The sequence below is a fragment of the Mycetomoellerius zeteki genome, unplaced genomic scaffold (genome assembly GCF_001594055.1).
Source record: "Mycetomoellerius zeteki isolate Tzet28-1 unplaced genomic scaffold, Tzet1.0 scaffold221, whole genome shotgun sequence".
Classification (NCBI taxonomy): domain Eukaryota; kingdom Metazoa; phylum Arthropoda; class Insecta; order Hymenoptera; family Formicidae; genus Mycetomoellerius; species Mycetomoellerius zeteki.
In genome coordinates, this window is record NW_017257184.1 from 1,688,348 (window position 1) to 1,706,045 (window position 17,698).

The window sequence follows — 17,698 nt, forward strand, 5'->3', positions numbered from 1 at the left end:
GTTTTATATAGTCAGATCGTTAAACAATCGTCTTCGTTCAAAATTTAAGATACCTAGAGTGAAATAATGATCGTGTCCTTGTTCGATGTCACAACTCTTTTTGCTTCTCTAGCAGCACAATTCATTGGCAAAACGTTGGTTAAACATTGACGTACATTGGGGATATATTGAGCCAATGTTACGCCGATGAATTGTGCTGCTAGGGATCGCTCTCAAATTCCTGCGTTGTAGTATCAGCTTCCAGGCATACTGTACTTTTAAATTTTATGAATCTTACTTACGCATTTATACAGCAAATGAGCATTTGCGAATTGGAATATCATTATCTAATTATTATCACCAAACATTTTTCTTATCCACAAAAAAAGCTTTTACGTACTTACCTTGATTGTGATAAAAATTATTATTACGGTAATAATTGTAATTGTTGCATGATACGGAGATCACACTAAGATTGACTGATTTAACTGTGCTATGATAAACTATTATTGATAAGTCACATCTACTATAAATATAACTATTATTAATAAGTTGATATATCATAGCTATTGTTAATAAGTTGATTAACTATGGTCGTTACAGACCGTTATTTTATTGAGTATTTTACTAATATGTAAAATAAGAAATTTTTCCTTGATAGAAAATATGATGCCGTTTTAAATATTGGGCTCTTATTAGTAAATAAATCGACGCTCATTAAGCGCTAATTATACGACGACTAATTAGATAAGTACGGTAAAGCATGGCTCGCCTTACATTCTTCGTCCTGCTCTGCTTTCGCGAAAATCCATTGGATCCGAGCACACTGTATATCCGTTGTTAATTCTCGCTTATAATTTATGGAGAAACTTTAAATGGACTCTAGCGCACGTTGAAAAACTTGTAGGACACCCATTAGCTAAGTAATATTTATACAAGAGAGAGAGAGAGAGAGAGAGAGAGAGAGAGAGAGGGAGGGAGGGAGGGAGAGAGAGAGATCTGTCCCATCACGAAACATTTCATTATATTCACAATATATATGTAATGTTGAAGAAATTCACGTCTAGTATAAAATCGCAATTTGTAGAATATTAAAATAAAAAGAAATGTGATCAATAGACAATTTGCGTTCTTACTTTAAAAGTCACATAATTCAAAAAATTAAGTTTTCTAGAAAAGAAGAAAAAACTAATTTCTTGACAGAATATTATTAAATAACTAATCAAATAATATTAACAAAATAATATCAACAAAGGATTATATACATATTTTTAATTTAATCATTTTTATCATTTCACAACCTTTAAAAAATTCATTTTTTTTAGTTCCGATGTTTTTGACGATTTTTTATGAAGTTAAATTAGTTCAAATAATAATTAAGATCCAACCGTGTAAATGTACAACATACATACATTAGAGAGCGCCAATGATCTGTCAAAGTTAAAGTCACTAGATCTATAAAGTACCGCAATTGATTTCAGAATGAAGCATCAAAATGGCCGAAGTACATAGTACACGATTTCAAGTATGGTGATGGTGATTAGTGGTTCATCTTTTAAACTGTACTTACATATCCTTTCGTGCACTTTCATGCACTAAACTTCTATAGCAAATAAATCCGTATTAAACTAAAGAACATAAATTAAGCATTCGTACATATTCTTTTGGTCATAAATAAACTAATTACAATTCAAAAACATTGATTTACATACTTGATGGCTTCATTTTTACAAATAAAGTATGTATTATATATAAATGCATAAATTTGAAATGGCCGCGTTAAGCGTCAAAATGGATGCGAGTTTGCGGTACTTTATAGATTTAGTGATTTTAGTCAAAGTTAGATGTTGAGGCGCCGAGTGGCTCGCAGTGCGATTGACTCGCGATCTGTGGATCCGGGTTCGATCCCACCTGAGTCCCATATATGTAATTTTTCATGTTCAGATTCGGCGTTAAACTGTAGGGATCTCCTCGAATGTTGACAAACACACTCTGTAGAGTGAAATCCTACTACTACCAGATTAAAAAAACATAAACAAGTAGCTTCTGTCCCCGAAGAAGCTATAAAAGTAAATTGATATGCATGGTACTATGACTCTTAAGGGGTCGGAAAACCAAACAGGGGAAACAGAAGAAAAAAAAGTCAGATGTTGTGAATACAATATATATTCTTAATTTTTTAATTTTAATTATCTCAGATGTGACTGTGCGCTGAAACATTCAGACATTAATACAATCGATCTGAGACGCTAATAATAGCTCCAACATGCTCCAACATGCTCCTATCATAGCTCCTACTTACTCTATCAAGCGCGTTGGAGTGAGTAAGAGAAAAATATGATAGAAGCATATTGGAACATGTTGAAGCATGCGACGCGAACAAACTTAATATAAATATGATGAGGAGCCGAAACATTCGAACATTCTTATATATGAAATAATCCCCCATAAATTAATTCGGTAAAGAACTTATTGCGAAAAATATTATCTCAGCCAGAATTCGAACCTGGGACTTCTCGACTTTCCGGGGCGAATGTCTTAACCAGTTCACTTTTGATGATTGATGAAGAGTTATGTTTAACTCATTCATGGTAATAATTAGAAAATCACATTTTTTTTACATAAGAGAGTGATATATATAAACGTTAAACGGTACGAGAAAATCGTGAACAAAAGATACTGTCTCAAAATCTGACTTAAAGAGGAAAAGCGAGATAAGGAGAAATATACGTTTTCGTGTCACGTTTTATTATACTGCAGAAGGATAATACTTCATTCTTTTTTTCTGTTCACAGCTGACAGCAGTTTTCTACTAGCAAACGCCCAGATCGTCGACTTCCCAATCGTTTATTGTAACGAAAGCTTCGTCAAGATCTCCGGCTACAATCGTGCAGAGGTACGAGTACGTTATTTGACATTATATACGATGTTCTATTTGTGTTTTCTTCAATCTTTTCATCTTTACCAATATTATTGAGTCAGCATTTTCGTATAATTGTATTTACATGACACAATGCATGAAATATATTACTTTACTCGTAAAATTTAAACATTGCGATAATGTTAATTAATTAATTAGTTAATTACATATTATGCCAAGCGTCACAAAATTTAATTTGTCAGATATTCATTTAATTTATTCGATACAATAGACCGCGAATTATCTGGACATGGATTATCCAAATATTGATTTTCTGTAATAATTTCAATATTTAAATAGGAATATTATACAGGATGATAATTAAATACTCTAAAAGATTTTAGTTAGTTCCTCATACTAAATCAAAACGAAAAGTTTATATAATAACATGTTATATAAAGTTTTCGTCTTGATTTAGTGTAAGGAATTACCCTTTAAAATCTTTCAGAATAGCCAAAGGATTTGTAGGTTATTGGCGCGTATCATGATCTTTTTTAATTAATTTTTAATCTTTCAGAATTACTAACCTATATAATAATTTACATATTGCAATTTTTGTTTATATTAAAAATGATTTTACTTATACCGATTTGTTTCAATACACATTTTTAGAAAGCTTTATTTAAAAAGCTGATCAATAACAAGTATTATATATTACTGTTCCTCAGTAATACACTTGTTGATTAATTTGACTATATTTGGAAACGAATTATTACTAATATAATTTGTGCTTGATATGTGTGCTTCATGCATGTTACGCTTCTTTTTTTGAATTATGCAATTGGAATCAACAGGCATTGATGTCATTACGCGTTTGTATCGAATCTTCTAGAGCTGTTTACTTTGGTAGAGATCCAATACATACTATATACACAACATGTCGAATATTCCGGAATATCCCTCGATATTTACCTGGCAGTACAGAACGAGAGTACACTCATAAAAGAAATGTTTAATTTTAAGATATAAAAATGTTTTATTCTTGTCTCCGTTTTTTAAACGTTTAAAGAGGTTTTAGTTTTAAACTTTTCACAATAAACAAAGCACTATGTGTTTGGATTTAAAACACTAAAACATTTAAAATTGAAGTATCTTTTATTATTAAACTTTTGTTTCGCAAAGATATTTTAAACGGAAACATTTTAAACACTGCTTTTTATAGTATAGTGCGAATAACGGGAGCGAATAATAAGTGGGGAGCGAATAACGGGATTTAGCGATTAGCGAGTTCATTCATCGACATTAATTTATTACAGTCATGCATAAGGATAAGAGAGATTATGTGCGAGGCAAGAAGTCGACTCTGATATCGAACTTTTTAGCAAAAGATTAATTAATTACTAATTTACCTAATTGAGCATTCACTTAACGATCTTCTTTCTGAATTTAATAATTTGTTGTTTATTTTAAGATACATTATTAGATATTTACTATTATTGTTGCAGAGAATCTCAAAATTTACATGAATTAAAATAATAATTGGTATATATATCGTATAAATGACTAAAACAATTAAAATTTTGCTATTAACATCGAATATACGATGGAGAGGGAAAAAATATTATTATTCATTCATGTATCCTATAATTTTTCCTTATTTACAATATTTACTCTCTACAATATTTACAATATTATCTCTTTTATATTATACATCCACATTTGATTGCACACATGATCATTTATATTTGCTGCAGTTTTAAAAGATTTATTTGAATATATATATGTATATATTTAAATTAAAAAATTTTCTATAAAACATAGTTATAAAACAATTATATGCAGAGGATAAACATTAGGATATGCAAGAAAAATAAAATCTATTAAATAGAACTCGTAAACTAATGGCGGAGAAACATCCAAAAATAGCTTTTCACACTTACATTGGACATCTTGAATTATTTGATTCGAATGTGACTGGACTAACTGCGCTCTGAAGTCTCGACCAAAGTGACGACGTAGTAGCACAAGCTGTAACCACTTCGTTTCTGTAAGACTCCTAGTGTTCCAATCCTATTGTTTGAGAAGATACATGGATTTGGGGTTTGCAAACTCCATTACTGGAAACCGGATTGAGGATGCTTTCGTGGGAGGTTTACAGGATGAAGAACGAAAGTGATGGTGAAGAGTACATTTCGTGCATTCTTGGTCTCGGTCGAGTATCTTGCACAACGAATATACATTATATTATTATTTTACATGAAAAATAAGAACAGGTGCTTGAATGCACAAATAATTGTTGGTTGAATTGGATAGTTTTAAAGTTCCTTTTGTATAGTTAATCAATCAGTTCTTTTTAAAAAGTAATAATTTTACTTGGCAACTTAAATAAAAATCCGTTGTATTAATGACTCTTTTGCTTGTTAGTTATTTCAATTCTGCTTACGTAGCCACGCAATATTATTAAAGAAAATTACATTTTTAATCTTATTATCTTCAGTTGTCTCTAAGACATAATTGGATTAGTATATAACCGTGCAATTGTAGAATTTATTTCTTCGTTAGAAAAATCTCCAAGTTCTTTAAAATCATGCCCCTATAATGTTCAACAATCGATCAACAATATTACGTCCGTGTTTTTCTCTTTTTACTCGTTCATCCATGAAAATATATCTTTTTTTATTATAGATGTGGAAAACAAAAAGTATAGCTAACACAACAGACTGTTACTGCCTACAAGAAATATGTGCTACTTCGTGCCATTTTATCGCACATTTGCATGCTGTTGAAACGGTAGATACGAGTAAAACAGAAATGGCTGGAGCAAAACAGAGATGGTTGGAGCAAAATATATTTCAATATAGCGTTTAAAAGAAATCTTTTTTATGTCAGTTTATTGATAAAGTTGAAGGCGCGGAAATAAATTGCAAAAGTTTCATATTTTTTGTCTATTAAAAGTTTTTGCCGCTTTACGTATTAAACGGATATTGTTTCTTTGAATATCATTCTTTTTACACAACTTTACAAAATTGCATGCTCAATTAAAAAATCATGCCGAATAAAAAAATTGCACCCATTTAAAAACACGACGAGCACGGATTTGATTGGGAACAAGTTATTTCATTCCTGTTGCGTCTGCAAACCACAAGATTTAAAGGTCAACACTACGGGATTAATAAATCTGTTTCGAGGTCAAAAAATACGATATCACCTATGCTCGATAGCCTGCACGAACGGTACAAACCATTTCTCGCTTTCGTCGACATTTGATAACATATCGGATCAACCTTTATCGACAATATTGATCCATGAGATCGCTATATTTAAAAAAAACGCTTTATTCACAATGGCTTCTGTTTACAATCGATAGTACTGCATTATATACATTACATAATTTTCATATTATACGTACACAAGTTTGAATACAATGATATTGTTGATGGGGAAAATAATTATTTATGTGAAGATGATTTATCCATCAAATTTCCAGCTACAGTATCTCATAATTGCACTTTTGATTGCCTATTTTTTTATAGCGTTTTACATAAATTATCTCTAAACGCGTGATAATGTGAATAAAATTCGGATAACAGATACTCTATTTTCACAAACTTAGAAATTTCATATTATTGAATATCTATAATAAATAATTTAAAAAATGGCAAATACGAATCACACGCGATTGTTGAAATACATAATGTATAAAATAATTTTATTTCTGCCCCCTAACAACCGCATGCGACTCGTATTTGTTGTTCTTTTAATTATTTGATATTATCGCAAGTCTGAATTATAGTATTGAATACACTCAGGATACACTCTTTATTAATATAACAAAACAAGTGCAAAATGTTTATTAATAACAAACAAATTGTTACAATGAATTTTTTATTCATAATTATTTATCGTATTTATTATTTGCCCTATGTATCTTATATTTATATATTAATAACATGTATTATACACGCAATATACATTTGAAGTAAATGTGTCAATTAATAGATAGTTAAAGACACGACTTAATTCTTAGATGAAATGACAAAAATTTAAACGTTAAGCTTTTAATGATATATATGATTCTACTCTAGTGAAAATAAAGCGTAAGATTAAAAAGAACATAAATCGAATATAAAAGGAGAGTAACAAAAGCATAAGCAAACGTTCTAAGGAGTGTAGATTGGAACAATGGAACGTAAACGAAGCGTAAAGCGTTTACGAAGCGTTAAAACGCTTTGTAAATGCTTTACGCTTCTTTTACGTTCCATTGTTCCAATCTACGCTCCTTATAGAACGTTTGCCTACATTTGCTTCTGTCACTCTCCTTTATATTCGACTTTTGTTCCTTTTTGTCTTGTGCTTTGTTTTCGCTAGGATAAATAAAATCATTATTTATAGAAATTTAAAAAATAAGATAAATTAAAATTATATATATATATTATTAAAAGCTTAATATTTAAAAACTTTATCATTTTGTCTAATAATTGGGTCATGTGACATGTCCATTATCTATTATAGTACAGTTGCCTTATGCTGTATACAACCTCCAAATGAAGAAATAAACTGTGATGAATATTTCATACGTCCTCTTTATATTTCCAGGTTATGCAAAAGTCATGTCGTTGTGGATTCATGTATGGGGAGCTAACGGACAAAGAAACGATTGCCAGAATCGAGGAATGCCTCGAGGGTCAGATTCACGATCAATTCGAGATCTTGCTGTACAAAAAGACCAGTGAGTTATTACTTTTATAAATCTCCGCATGAAAGCTTAAATGTGGTGTTCGTGCCTTTTTACGAGTATCGATGGTTTTCAATGTAGCGTCCTTAGTTATTTAATATATAAAAAAGAAGAATGATCGGAATGAATGTTCGGAGAATACTGATCTAAGATTTGAGATCTTTTTGATCTAACGCATAAATTTATGTTTATTCGTTGATTTATTTCGCGTGATAAACCCAGTAAACATGTTTTAGATAAAAAAAAAATAAAATCATACCCGGTAAAAAATTTTCATATGTGAATATGTGTAAATACGTATAAACATATATAGATATTCATGAACATGTATAATTATATGTGAAATATGTTCCATACATGTCCATACATCCTTCTTTCTTTTGTAAAATTACTTTTTAGTGTAATAAAAATAATAATAATAATAATGAAAAAACAAAAAATAATTAAAGGGATAATTTTTGCATCGTTTATTTTAGAAAAATCAAGTTTGGAGAAATATAAAAATAATTGCTCATACATAATTACGTATAATTTTATATATATAATAATTATATATATAGGCAATTTTTTACATTTCTCCAAACTTGACTTTTTTAAAAACAAATAATACGAAAATTATCCCTTTAATTATTTTTGATGTTTTCTCATTATTATTATTATTTTCTTTTTACACTAAAAAGTAATTTTACAAAAAAAAAGAAGGATATATGGAAGGATACATATTTCATATATATAATTATACATGTTTATGAATATTTATACATGTTTATACGTATTTATATATATTCATACATGAAAAACTTTTTTTAAATTTTTATGACTTTATTATAACGATTTAAAAAGGACGATTTAAAAAGATGAAATTATTTGCTTTCTAAACTTGTTTATCTAAACTCGACGAATTATTATAATATCACAAGAAGATGCAATTTTGAATTTTGACGAAATTTACATAATGTAATGAAAATCTGTCAGTGGCGAGTACGTTTTTCTTTATGCGTTTATCACACAGGGTAATTGGATAGCTGTGCAAAAAGGTAGTTGGAGAAAAAACTACTCGCGGAATCTCGACCGGGGGAGTTATTGCGCGAAATTTGCATGCGCGTGTTTATCGGGCCAGCATCTAGTTTCCTATTGCGCCACCATGCACTTTATGCATTGTGCACGGTGCGGAAACGTTAGAGGTACCCGGCAATCAACCGAGTCTATGTATTTAATGGAAAACAAAACGCCGCCGCTTAGCGTAAGGGAACCGATGTTTTGCCAGCGTATAAACAGCGTCGTTTCGCTAATTGGGAAACACTGCTGGAAATGTGCAATTTATAACTTTTTCATGTAGCAATAAGCTGTGAAAAAATAGTTGCCTTATATTTTTTCTTCAAGTATAATAAAATATTTTAATTTTTTTTAAGTTATAAATAGATACGAAAATTCAATTAATAATTGCTATTCTATAAACATTCGACATTTGTCTCACTGCTATTAAAGTGAACTACCTAGATAGAATATAATAGTATTTCGAAAGTTAAATTATGAAAATTTAATTTTGTGTTGTTTCTCATCTCCTTTTCCATCATTAAATGTATATTTTGCACTTAAAAAATAATATAATGAGAATATATTGCACTGAAAAATATTTTTTTAAATAACAACTTTACTCAAATAATTATGCGTCAATTTTTATAAAGCACATTGTATAGAAGCGTATATGTGTTACAGTTACAATGTTTGCAACAATAATTGCTGACAGCAAAACCGTCGATTCCTGTTTTGCTAAAACGCCTCGAGGCACGAAATGTATCAATGTGCATGCACAATATTTGGTGGAATATCGAAATGTAACTATCTGCATACATCATCGATAAGTTTCGCGTTTCGCTGGTCGTTCTGCCATCATGTTGCATCACCTGGTTCTAATGTTCGCGTGTTATCTCGTTTCGAAAACTTTCAACGAATATTCGATTATTTTTTTCTATAAAAGGAAACACCCTCCCTTAATGCACGTACTAAGCATAATAACGCAAGATCGTTCTGTTTAAAGGTAGCCCAAGAGGTATGTCTAGCACAGATTCGCAAAAGCGTGCTCGCAAATGCCAGTAAGTCACCCACGAATCTAAAATCTATGCAAAGGATACCATATATACAGATATACTTATCACATCAATAATAAACTTAAAAATTAGCATTAAAATTTAAATTAATTAAATTGCTAAATCTCTAATTCCGGCAATTTCTTAAAAAGACCATAAATTAAACTAGGTAGATACTATTATATTAAATTGTTCATTAGAGGATAAAAAAATGAAATATTTGAAATTTATTAAAATTATTATTAGTATTTTTACAATCATCTTAAATTTTTTCGAAATTTTCTCTTTAAAATCAGAATAGCCACTTTATGGAAAATAGTTACATTCCCTTCGTAATCAGAGCTAGAACAGAGAGATTACTTGCAATAGTGCCATTTGTCGATAGTTCAAAAAATAGATCACGGACATTATTTTTGTGCTGCTCGTTTGGCGAATCTAAGTACCTTTTTGTCGGAAAACCACAGTCGACCACAGTTCTTATCGTCGGAAGAGAGACGCGGAGATAAATGCAACGACGCTCATTTTTCTCTTCGAGTAGAGGGAGAAAGAAAGTCACTCTTCGAGGATTATCAAAAATTTACGAGGTTGATTAACTTATAGGAATAAATGCTAAAGATTGTGAAAGACAAGTTAATTATGTGCCATATTACAGGAAACGAAGATTCTTTCTTACAGAAAATTTATTTTTACTTACATTTCACACAGTTTCTTGCTAATAGCACACAGTATGTACATATGTAGTTACGATATATACGTACATATAATACATTACCGTTCATAATATAGAAATGTTTGTGATTTTCTCGCATCTCACGAAAAGTTAAATATTTCAATGAACAAAAAATCATAGGGAATTTGTTAAAAATGTATTTTAAAAAGGAAGGATAGAGTTTTAAACCTAAGTTTCAGTTTTATTTCTACGATATTTTATTCCTAAAAGTTTTTTTAAATAAAAAATGTAGAAACTGAATTTTTACACAAAAAATTCGGTATCATTGCGAAAAATCGTAAATTTTTTCATCATAAAAGCATTTTAAAGCCTATTTTAAAATATTTATTTGTCAAATTTTATCCGATGACGTTTCATCAAGCTATATCACTACGAAGTAAAACAAAAATATTTAAAAAATATCAATTTTTAATTTTATGTAATTTAAGAACAAAACATTGTAAGCATAAAACTAAAACATAGAGATTTGAAGTTTCATCTTTTCTCTTTTCCACGATTTTTTTCACCGAGATACTTAATTTTTCGTGAGATGCGAGAAAATCACAAACGTTTCCTTATAAATGATAGCGCGTGTATATTGTCATAAAAATCTCGATTTCAATTTCTATGATTTTTATCAACATTTCAAAATTGATATTACAATGTTTTTTACAGCATACAATATAAAATACATTTACTTGTATATTTTTTATTTACTCGAATTGTTATTAATGTCTATATCTGCATTTAAAGAAAATTTTTAATTTAAGAGGTCATCTCAGTTTGTTAACTTCAAAAAATCGATTTTCTTATTGCATTTTTTGAAAGTATATACTGTTGAAAATATAATCCCAAAATTACATGAACAAATATTTATGCACTTAGCGCATTAAAGGTAAATTAAGTTTGTTTATAATTTGTACTTATTACAAATTTTAAACATGTTTTTCTCAAAACGACTTTTTTCAATGCGGCGTAGGAGATTACTCGAAAAATTCATCCGATCGCTCTGAAATTGTAACAGCTTATTTTACATATCTGTAGTTATGTCCTGAACTAGAATTAAGTCAAAATATTAATTTGTTCGAATTTTATAAGACCTAAATGACTGAAAAAAATCCATTTTTTTCACTCTTTTTTTTCAAATGGCTGCCATTTTGTTATTTTTTGATGAAATTAATTTTTTCTAGTTCCAGCTATAACCATTGATTAACAATTTAAAAATCTTTTTGAATTTTTTGTTTCAAATGTTCCAAAGTGGAGATATTTACTACACCAACGAGCCATCTACTTTTTGAGGCATCCACTTTGATTACAAACAAGACGGTTAAAAAATGTATTTTTTGTTATAAAAAAAAATTTTTTTAAGATAATTGTTTAAAGATTAAAAAAAAAGCGCCATAAAAAGTTTATGTTAAAAGCTTTTGTAGTTTTTGAGAAAAAAATTCCTAAAAATCCCACACACACACACACCTTTTTTACGCTGCAAACTGAGATGACTCCTTAAAGGTCATTATTATCACATTTTATTATTGAAGCATCATAGAATTAACAACAAAATCTTATTTATAACTTTTTTGTTAGTCTTTCCTAGATTATACAAATTGAAAATGCATAATATGATTATAGAAATTCAACCCAATTTAATTATTACACGTATTACTTAGTACTCATTAAACTGAAACATTTGGTAAAAGAAACGCCAAGTTTGGTCAAAGTTGGATGTTGGAATAATATTTCTACACTTTTAAATACATTTATTTCAGATATATGACTGTGCGCCGATTACTTTCGATTTACAACACAATCAACTAAAATAATACCAATCACACAAATTAAATTGATTGTCGATTTGATGCTACTCTCTAACATCTTAAAGCTTTTAACACCTTAAACTTTTTTACAAATCGAAACATTTCGGTCAATTCTATCGATTGTCTCTTTCTCATTAATAAATTTCATTTCATATGTCCTGATATTCCATCCACATAAATTCTACGACACTGTTTTCATTTGTTTTCAGTAGTGCATAACACGCTCAGTAACAGCATAACACATGTTGCCATATAATTATGCCATTTATATTCAAGCGTATGATTGCCATCCGCATAAGGTTTAATATTGAATAATCAAGATAATTTTGATTCTGCGATAAATATGTTATTTCATATATTTTATAGAAGTCATATAACTTTTAATAGAATATTTTAAATAAGTATGTAATACATTTTTATTAAATGATATAATAATTACTATATTTATCATTGAAAACTATTTCAATGCTGAATTTTCTTTGTCATAATTATCTTGATTATTAAATCCCTTCCATTTCATTTCAAATTGGTTAAAACCGTAGTTATACTTTCTCATAGTGATGAGAAAGTTACTTACACTTTTTATTATTCCTCGCAACATATCGGTATTTCCGTTGTGATGTACGTTGTCGATATATATAGCTTCCCATATGCCGCTGTCGCTCGACAGGCTTACAAGGTTGCTTAATTAAGCCAGTTGTCGCTAAATATCCACATAGGAGTAGGTACAAAATATTATCGAACATTTATATATTACTTGTATTCCCTCGGACCCAAAATTTCATCTATATTTGAATTCTTGTATTTTTTCATTAATCCGCGATAAAAGAACAACAAATTCTAACGAACTATTGTTAAAATGAATATTTTAACAATACTTCGTTAGAATTTGGAATATTTTTTTAAGGCTACGTAATAAAAATGTATTTCATCAAAGAATAACATAAAGATATTAAAGATATCCAAAATGCCAGAAAATTTATTTTTATATTCACTAGCATTTGGATTTTTTGACATTGCAAATATGTGGCGTGTAATTTTATTACACGCCACAACGATATATTTTGGTAAATTGGATATATACTTCTCTTTATTACTCAACATATATATTACTCTTTTTTTCTCCTTTGCTCTACTTTAATTTATTCATTACTATCGTTTATTTGCATGCTCGCATGCTTTACATTACTAAATATCATAAGCGAATCCCTAATTAGATTCCATTGGCCTGAACTCGCATCCAGCTTCGATCCTGCACGTTGAATATCTGACATTGTGGACAAGTGTAACTAGTATTACAATAATTTAATGCATAGTACGATTTATTACTTGGATCGAAACATCATTATATTGTAAGGATTATAAGCGTTAATTTAGAAATTTAATATTAGAAAATATATCAAGCCTAATTAATTTAATTAAAGTCACGCAATAACATATGGACGAATGTTTTAAACTTTCACATCTTATCTGTGATATTTGAGGATTTTCTCGCATCGAAGATATTTTTCTTGTTACATTAATCGTGTGTTGATTGTATTATCAATTCTTATTTTGAAAAACTTGTCTAATTTATGAAACAATAATACGATTAGTTCTTATATTTCATTTTTTCTTCTTTTGCACTTTTATTACTGTATATAGCAGACTATTTTATTGGAGTATATCTTTTGACACACGTAGCGTAGATTCTTCTAGATTTCGGCAGCTGAATTAACAACCAGCTGACTCGCTGATTCAATATAGTCTCTGCTAGAGAAATAAAATTCGTAATCTTCTTGCAACTGATAGTGCTTGAAAGAACAAATTAAATATTAGATTTTCTTTTTTAATATCAGCGTTATCTTTTTTTACGATCCTTAGAAACACCGTTATGGCTGCTGTTGCAAATAGCACCCATCAAAAACGAACGAGACCTTGTGGTCTTGTTCTTGCTGACTTTTCGAGACATTACCGCCTTGAAACAACCCATCGAAACAGACGACAGCAAAGGCGGCCTCTCAAAGTTTGCCAAGCTCGCCAGATCAGTCACCAGATCGAGATCGGTTCTAGTTTCTCAGTTCAGCTCCCATCTGCCGGCTTTGAAAGATACAGCTGTACCGACTACCACCAAACAATCACATCTGGGTCATGTAAGTCGTTCAGATAATGCTTCATAGTTTTATCAAAATTAAAAATCTTTGTCTTTTTATATATGTGTATCTCTTTTATATTATTTTATTAATATTTAGACAATTTTCCTTTAATCTTTAAAATATCTTTAAAATATATATCTCGATATTCCTTTTTTTACCGTGACTGAAAGTATATAGGTATTATTATCATTTCAAAACAGTCAGTATAATGAATAATGGTAGTAGCTGTAGTAGTCAACCTATATAAAATTCCATTTATAAATCGATGAAATAAAAACGTATTTTCAATACGTCGACTTCGTCAGAAAATGGAAAGCTGAGAACACATCTGCATGAATTTTTCTTTAAAATCAACCTAGATAGCTTATACATTTGAAAGCTTTGGAGTGTGAAAAGTTAATGGAGTCAGACTCGATGTGAGAAAGAGATATCAGATAAAAGAGATGTTTGATGGATAAGAAATCGATATTTAAACGATAAAAATAATTCGTTCTCTTTGATAATGATTTACTTTGACGTATATCTCTCAGTATAAATAAAATTTATGAAGAAATATAAAATATCTTTAAGTAACGAATTATGTAAATATGTATAAATGTGTAAATTTAGCACATATGTAAACAAATCATTTTTATGATAATTATCTTTTACACATAAAGAATTTACTTCCTGATGTATATATTTCGGTATTATGATCTTCTTTTAGATGATGTCCCTAAGCGGCGATGTTATGCCACAATACAGACAAGAAGCACCGAAAACCCCGCCACACATTTTATTACATTATTGTGCATTTAAGGCAATTTGGGACTGGATCATTTTGTGTTTGACTTTTTACACAGCCATCATGGTGCCGTATAACGTCGCGTTTAAAAATAAGACTAGCGAAGATGTCTCCCTATTAGTTGTAGACAGTATCGTCGATGTGATATTCTTCATCGATATTGTGTTAAATTTTCACACAACATTTGTTGGCGCTGGTGGAGAAGTGGTATCTGATCCGAAGGTAACTTTAGCTTTATCAAAATTTTTTGTAAGCAATTAATTTAATTATCTATTAAAAATAAATGTTTTATTTTATATTTGTATTTAGAATTGCTACAAATTCTATAAATAACTCGCTGTTTTGTGAAATAATTTGTTCATGATAGTATAATGAATACATACGTATGTATAATAGTAATTTGCTTTCATACTAATAATAAGAATAAGTGTGTAATAGCTATTTTTTCAAGACGTATAAACACTTTGATACTTTCAGGTAATCAGGATGAATTATCTGAAATCTTGGTTCATCATAGATCTACTAAGCTGTCTACCGTACGATGTATTTAATGCCTTCGATCATGATGAGGATGGAATAGGTAGCCTGTTTTCGGCTCTGAAAGTGGTACGGCTGCTGCGACTCGGTAGAGTTGTACGCAAGTTAGATCGTTATCTGGAGTACGGTGCTGCGATGCTCATTCTTCTACTCTGTTTCTACATGTTGGTTGCTCACTGGCTGGCCTGTATCTGGTACGTCATATTAAGGTGATTTTACCCTGCGTACACACGTATTCAAGGTAACACACATCTCTCTGACTGATTGTGAGATACATACGTCGCGTAATACAATCATTACTATACAACATTACATACTCATACAGAAACGAGGATTACCGTAATATTCGTTATGTCCGAACATGCTTCCACTCTTTACATACTATATATATCTGCCGCTTCATTATATCTTAAAAATTGAACGTTGACTATATTGTATCATTTTACCAACCATCGTACTGAAAAAAAAAGAAAATTGATTGAATATAAAACCAGATAGTTGCTCTTTATATTTTTATTTATTTTTATTTAAAATAACTTTTTATGAGAGAGAGGACGAATGCACAGGAACAATACAAAATATTGCAACGATATCCAGTACATTAATAAAATTTAAGTTAAATATAATTTATCCAGAATGTGGAAGCATTTAAATGTATAAACAAGAACGTTAAATTTAACTCCGCGCGAGATCGTAAAAGAAATAGCATGGTATCTCGGATCCAAATATGATCTTTTTTGATATCGTATCAATTTCCTGTCCGATGAATCTGATATAGTAAGAAATTTCCTCGCATTAAAGGTATTCGATAGGGAGATCGGATGCTGACAATGGGGTGCAATACTCGTGGTTGTGGAAATTGGCTAACGTTACCCAGTCACCATATAGCTACTTGTGGACCAATGCCAGCACCGCACCCGAACTAGTAGCTGGCCCGTCACGCCGTACGATGTATGTCACTGCTCTTTACTTCACAATGACTTGTATGACCTCTGTGGGCTTTGGAAACGTTGCAGCCGAAACCGACAATGAGAAGATTTTCACCATCTGTATGATGATCATAGCTGGTACGGATACCACTATAATCCTGAATCTAATGTTCGTAAATCAGCTACAAAAGGAATATCTCGATCATCCGCGACAAGTTAGATGAAAAAAAAATACTTGCGAATATTTCAACAAAGTTAGATGAAAAAAATTACTTGCGAATATTTTGCGTAAAATAAATTTACGGTCATGTCACCACTATCATCCAACAAATGACGTCCGCTACCGCCAAGTATCATGATATGTTGAACAACGTGAGAGAATTCATGAAGCTACATGAAGTGCCGAAAGCTCTTAGTGAACGCGTCATGGATTACGTCGTTAGCACGTGGGCGATGACCAAAGGCTTGGATACGGATAAAGTTCTCAACTACTGCCCTAAAGACATGAAGGCCGACATTTGCGTGCATCTTAATCGGAAGGTCTTCAACGAACATCCCGCCTTCAGGTAAATTCTATAATCATATATCAAGATTTTATACTTTTAAATTTAATTTAAAAATTAACTAAAATTAAATTATATAAATGTATAATATATAATTAATAATATATAATTAGATTGTTGTAAATTATAATAATTTTAATTTGCTATGCTCGTTTACTATTTAGATTAGCGTCTGACGGATGTCTGCGTGCCTTGGCGATGCACTTCACGATGTCACACAGCGCACCCGGCGATCTTCTCTATCATACAGGAGAATCCATTGATTCTCTGTGCTTCATTGTGACTGGAAGCCTCGAAGTCATACAAGATGACGAAGTAGTGGCAATACTAGGGAAAGGCGACGTTTTCGGCGACAGCTTTTGGACAAATCCAACAATCGGACAGAGTGCAGCGAATGTTAGGGCGCTTACTTATTGCGATTTGCATACAATCAAACGAGATCGGCTCTTGGAAGTGTTGGACTTTTATCAAGCTTTCGCAAATTCCTTTGCCAGGAACCTGATTCTAACTTACAACTTGAGTCATCGGGTGAGTCTCTCAAATATTTAATTGTTTTTTTCTTT

The 17,698-nt window shown here is 30.5% G+C and overlaps 1 protein-coding gene across 1 annotated transcript in view; it reads left to right on the forward strand.

Moving 5' to 3' along the window:
* eag (potassium voltage-gated channel protein ether a go-go) overlaps positions 1 to 17,698 on the forward strand; it is a 60,916-nt gene that overhangs the window by 31,106 nt on the left and 12,112 nt on the right. The window contains 8 exon segments of the mRNA XM_018448491.1: positions 2,775 to 2,875; positions 7,436 to 7,568; positions 14,051 to 14,319; positions 15,029 to 15,328; positions 15,584 to 15,837; positions 16,445 to 16,713; positions 16,856 to 17,138; positions 17,300 to 17,663. Of these exon segments, the coding sequence (XP_018303993.1) occupies positions 2,775 to 2,875; positions 7,436 to 7,568; positions 14,051 to 14,319; positions 15,029 to 15,328; positions 15,584 to 15,837; positions 16,445 to 16,713; positions 16,856 to 17,138; positions 17,300 to 17,663 (1,973 nt within the window).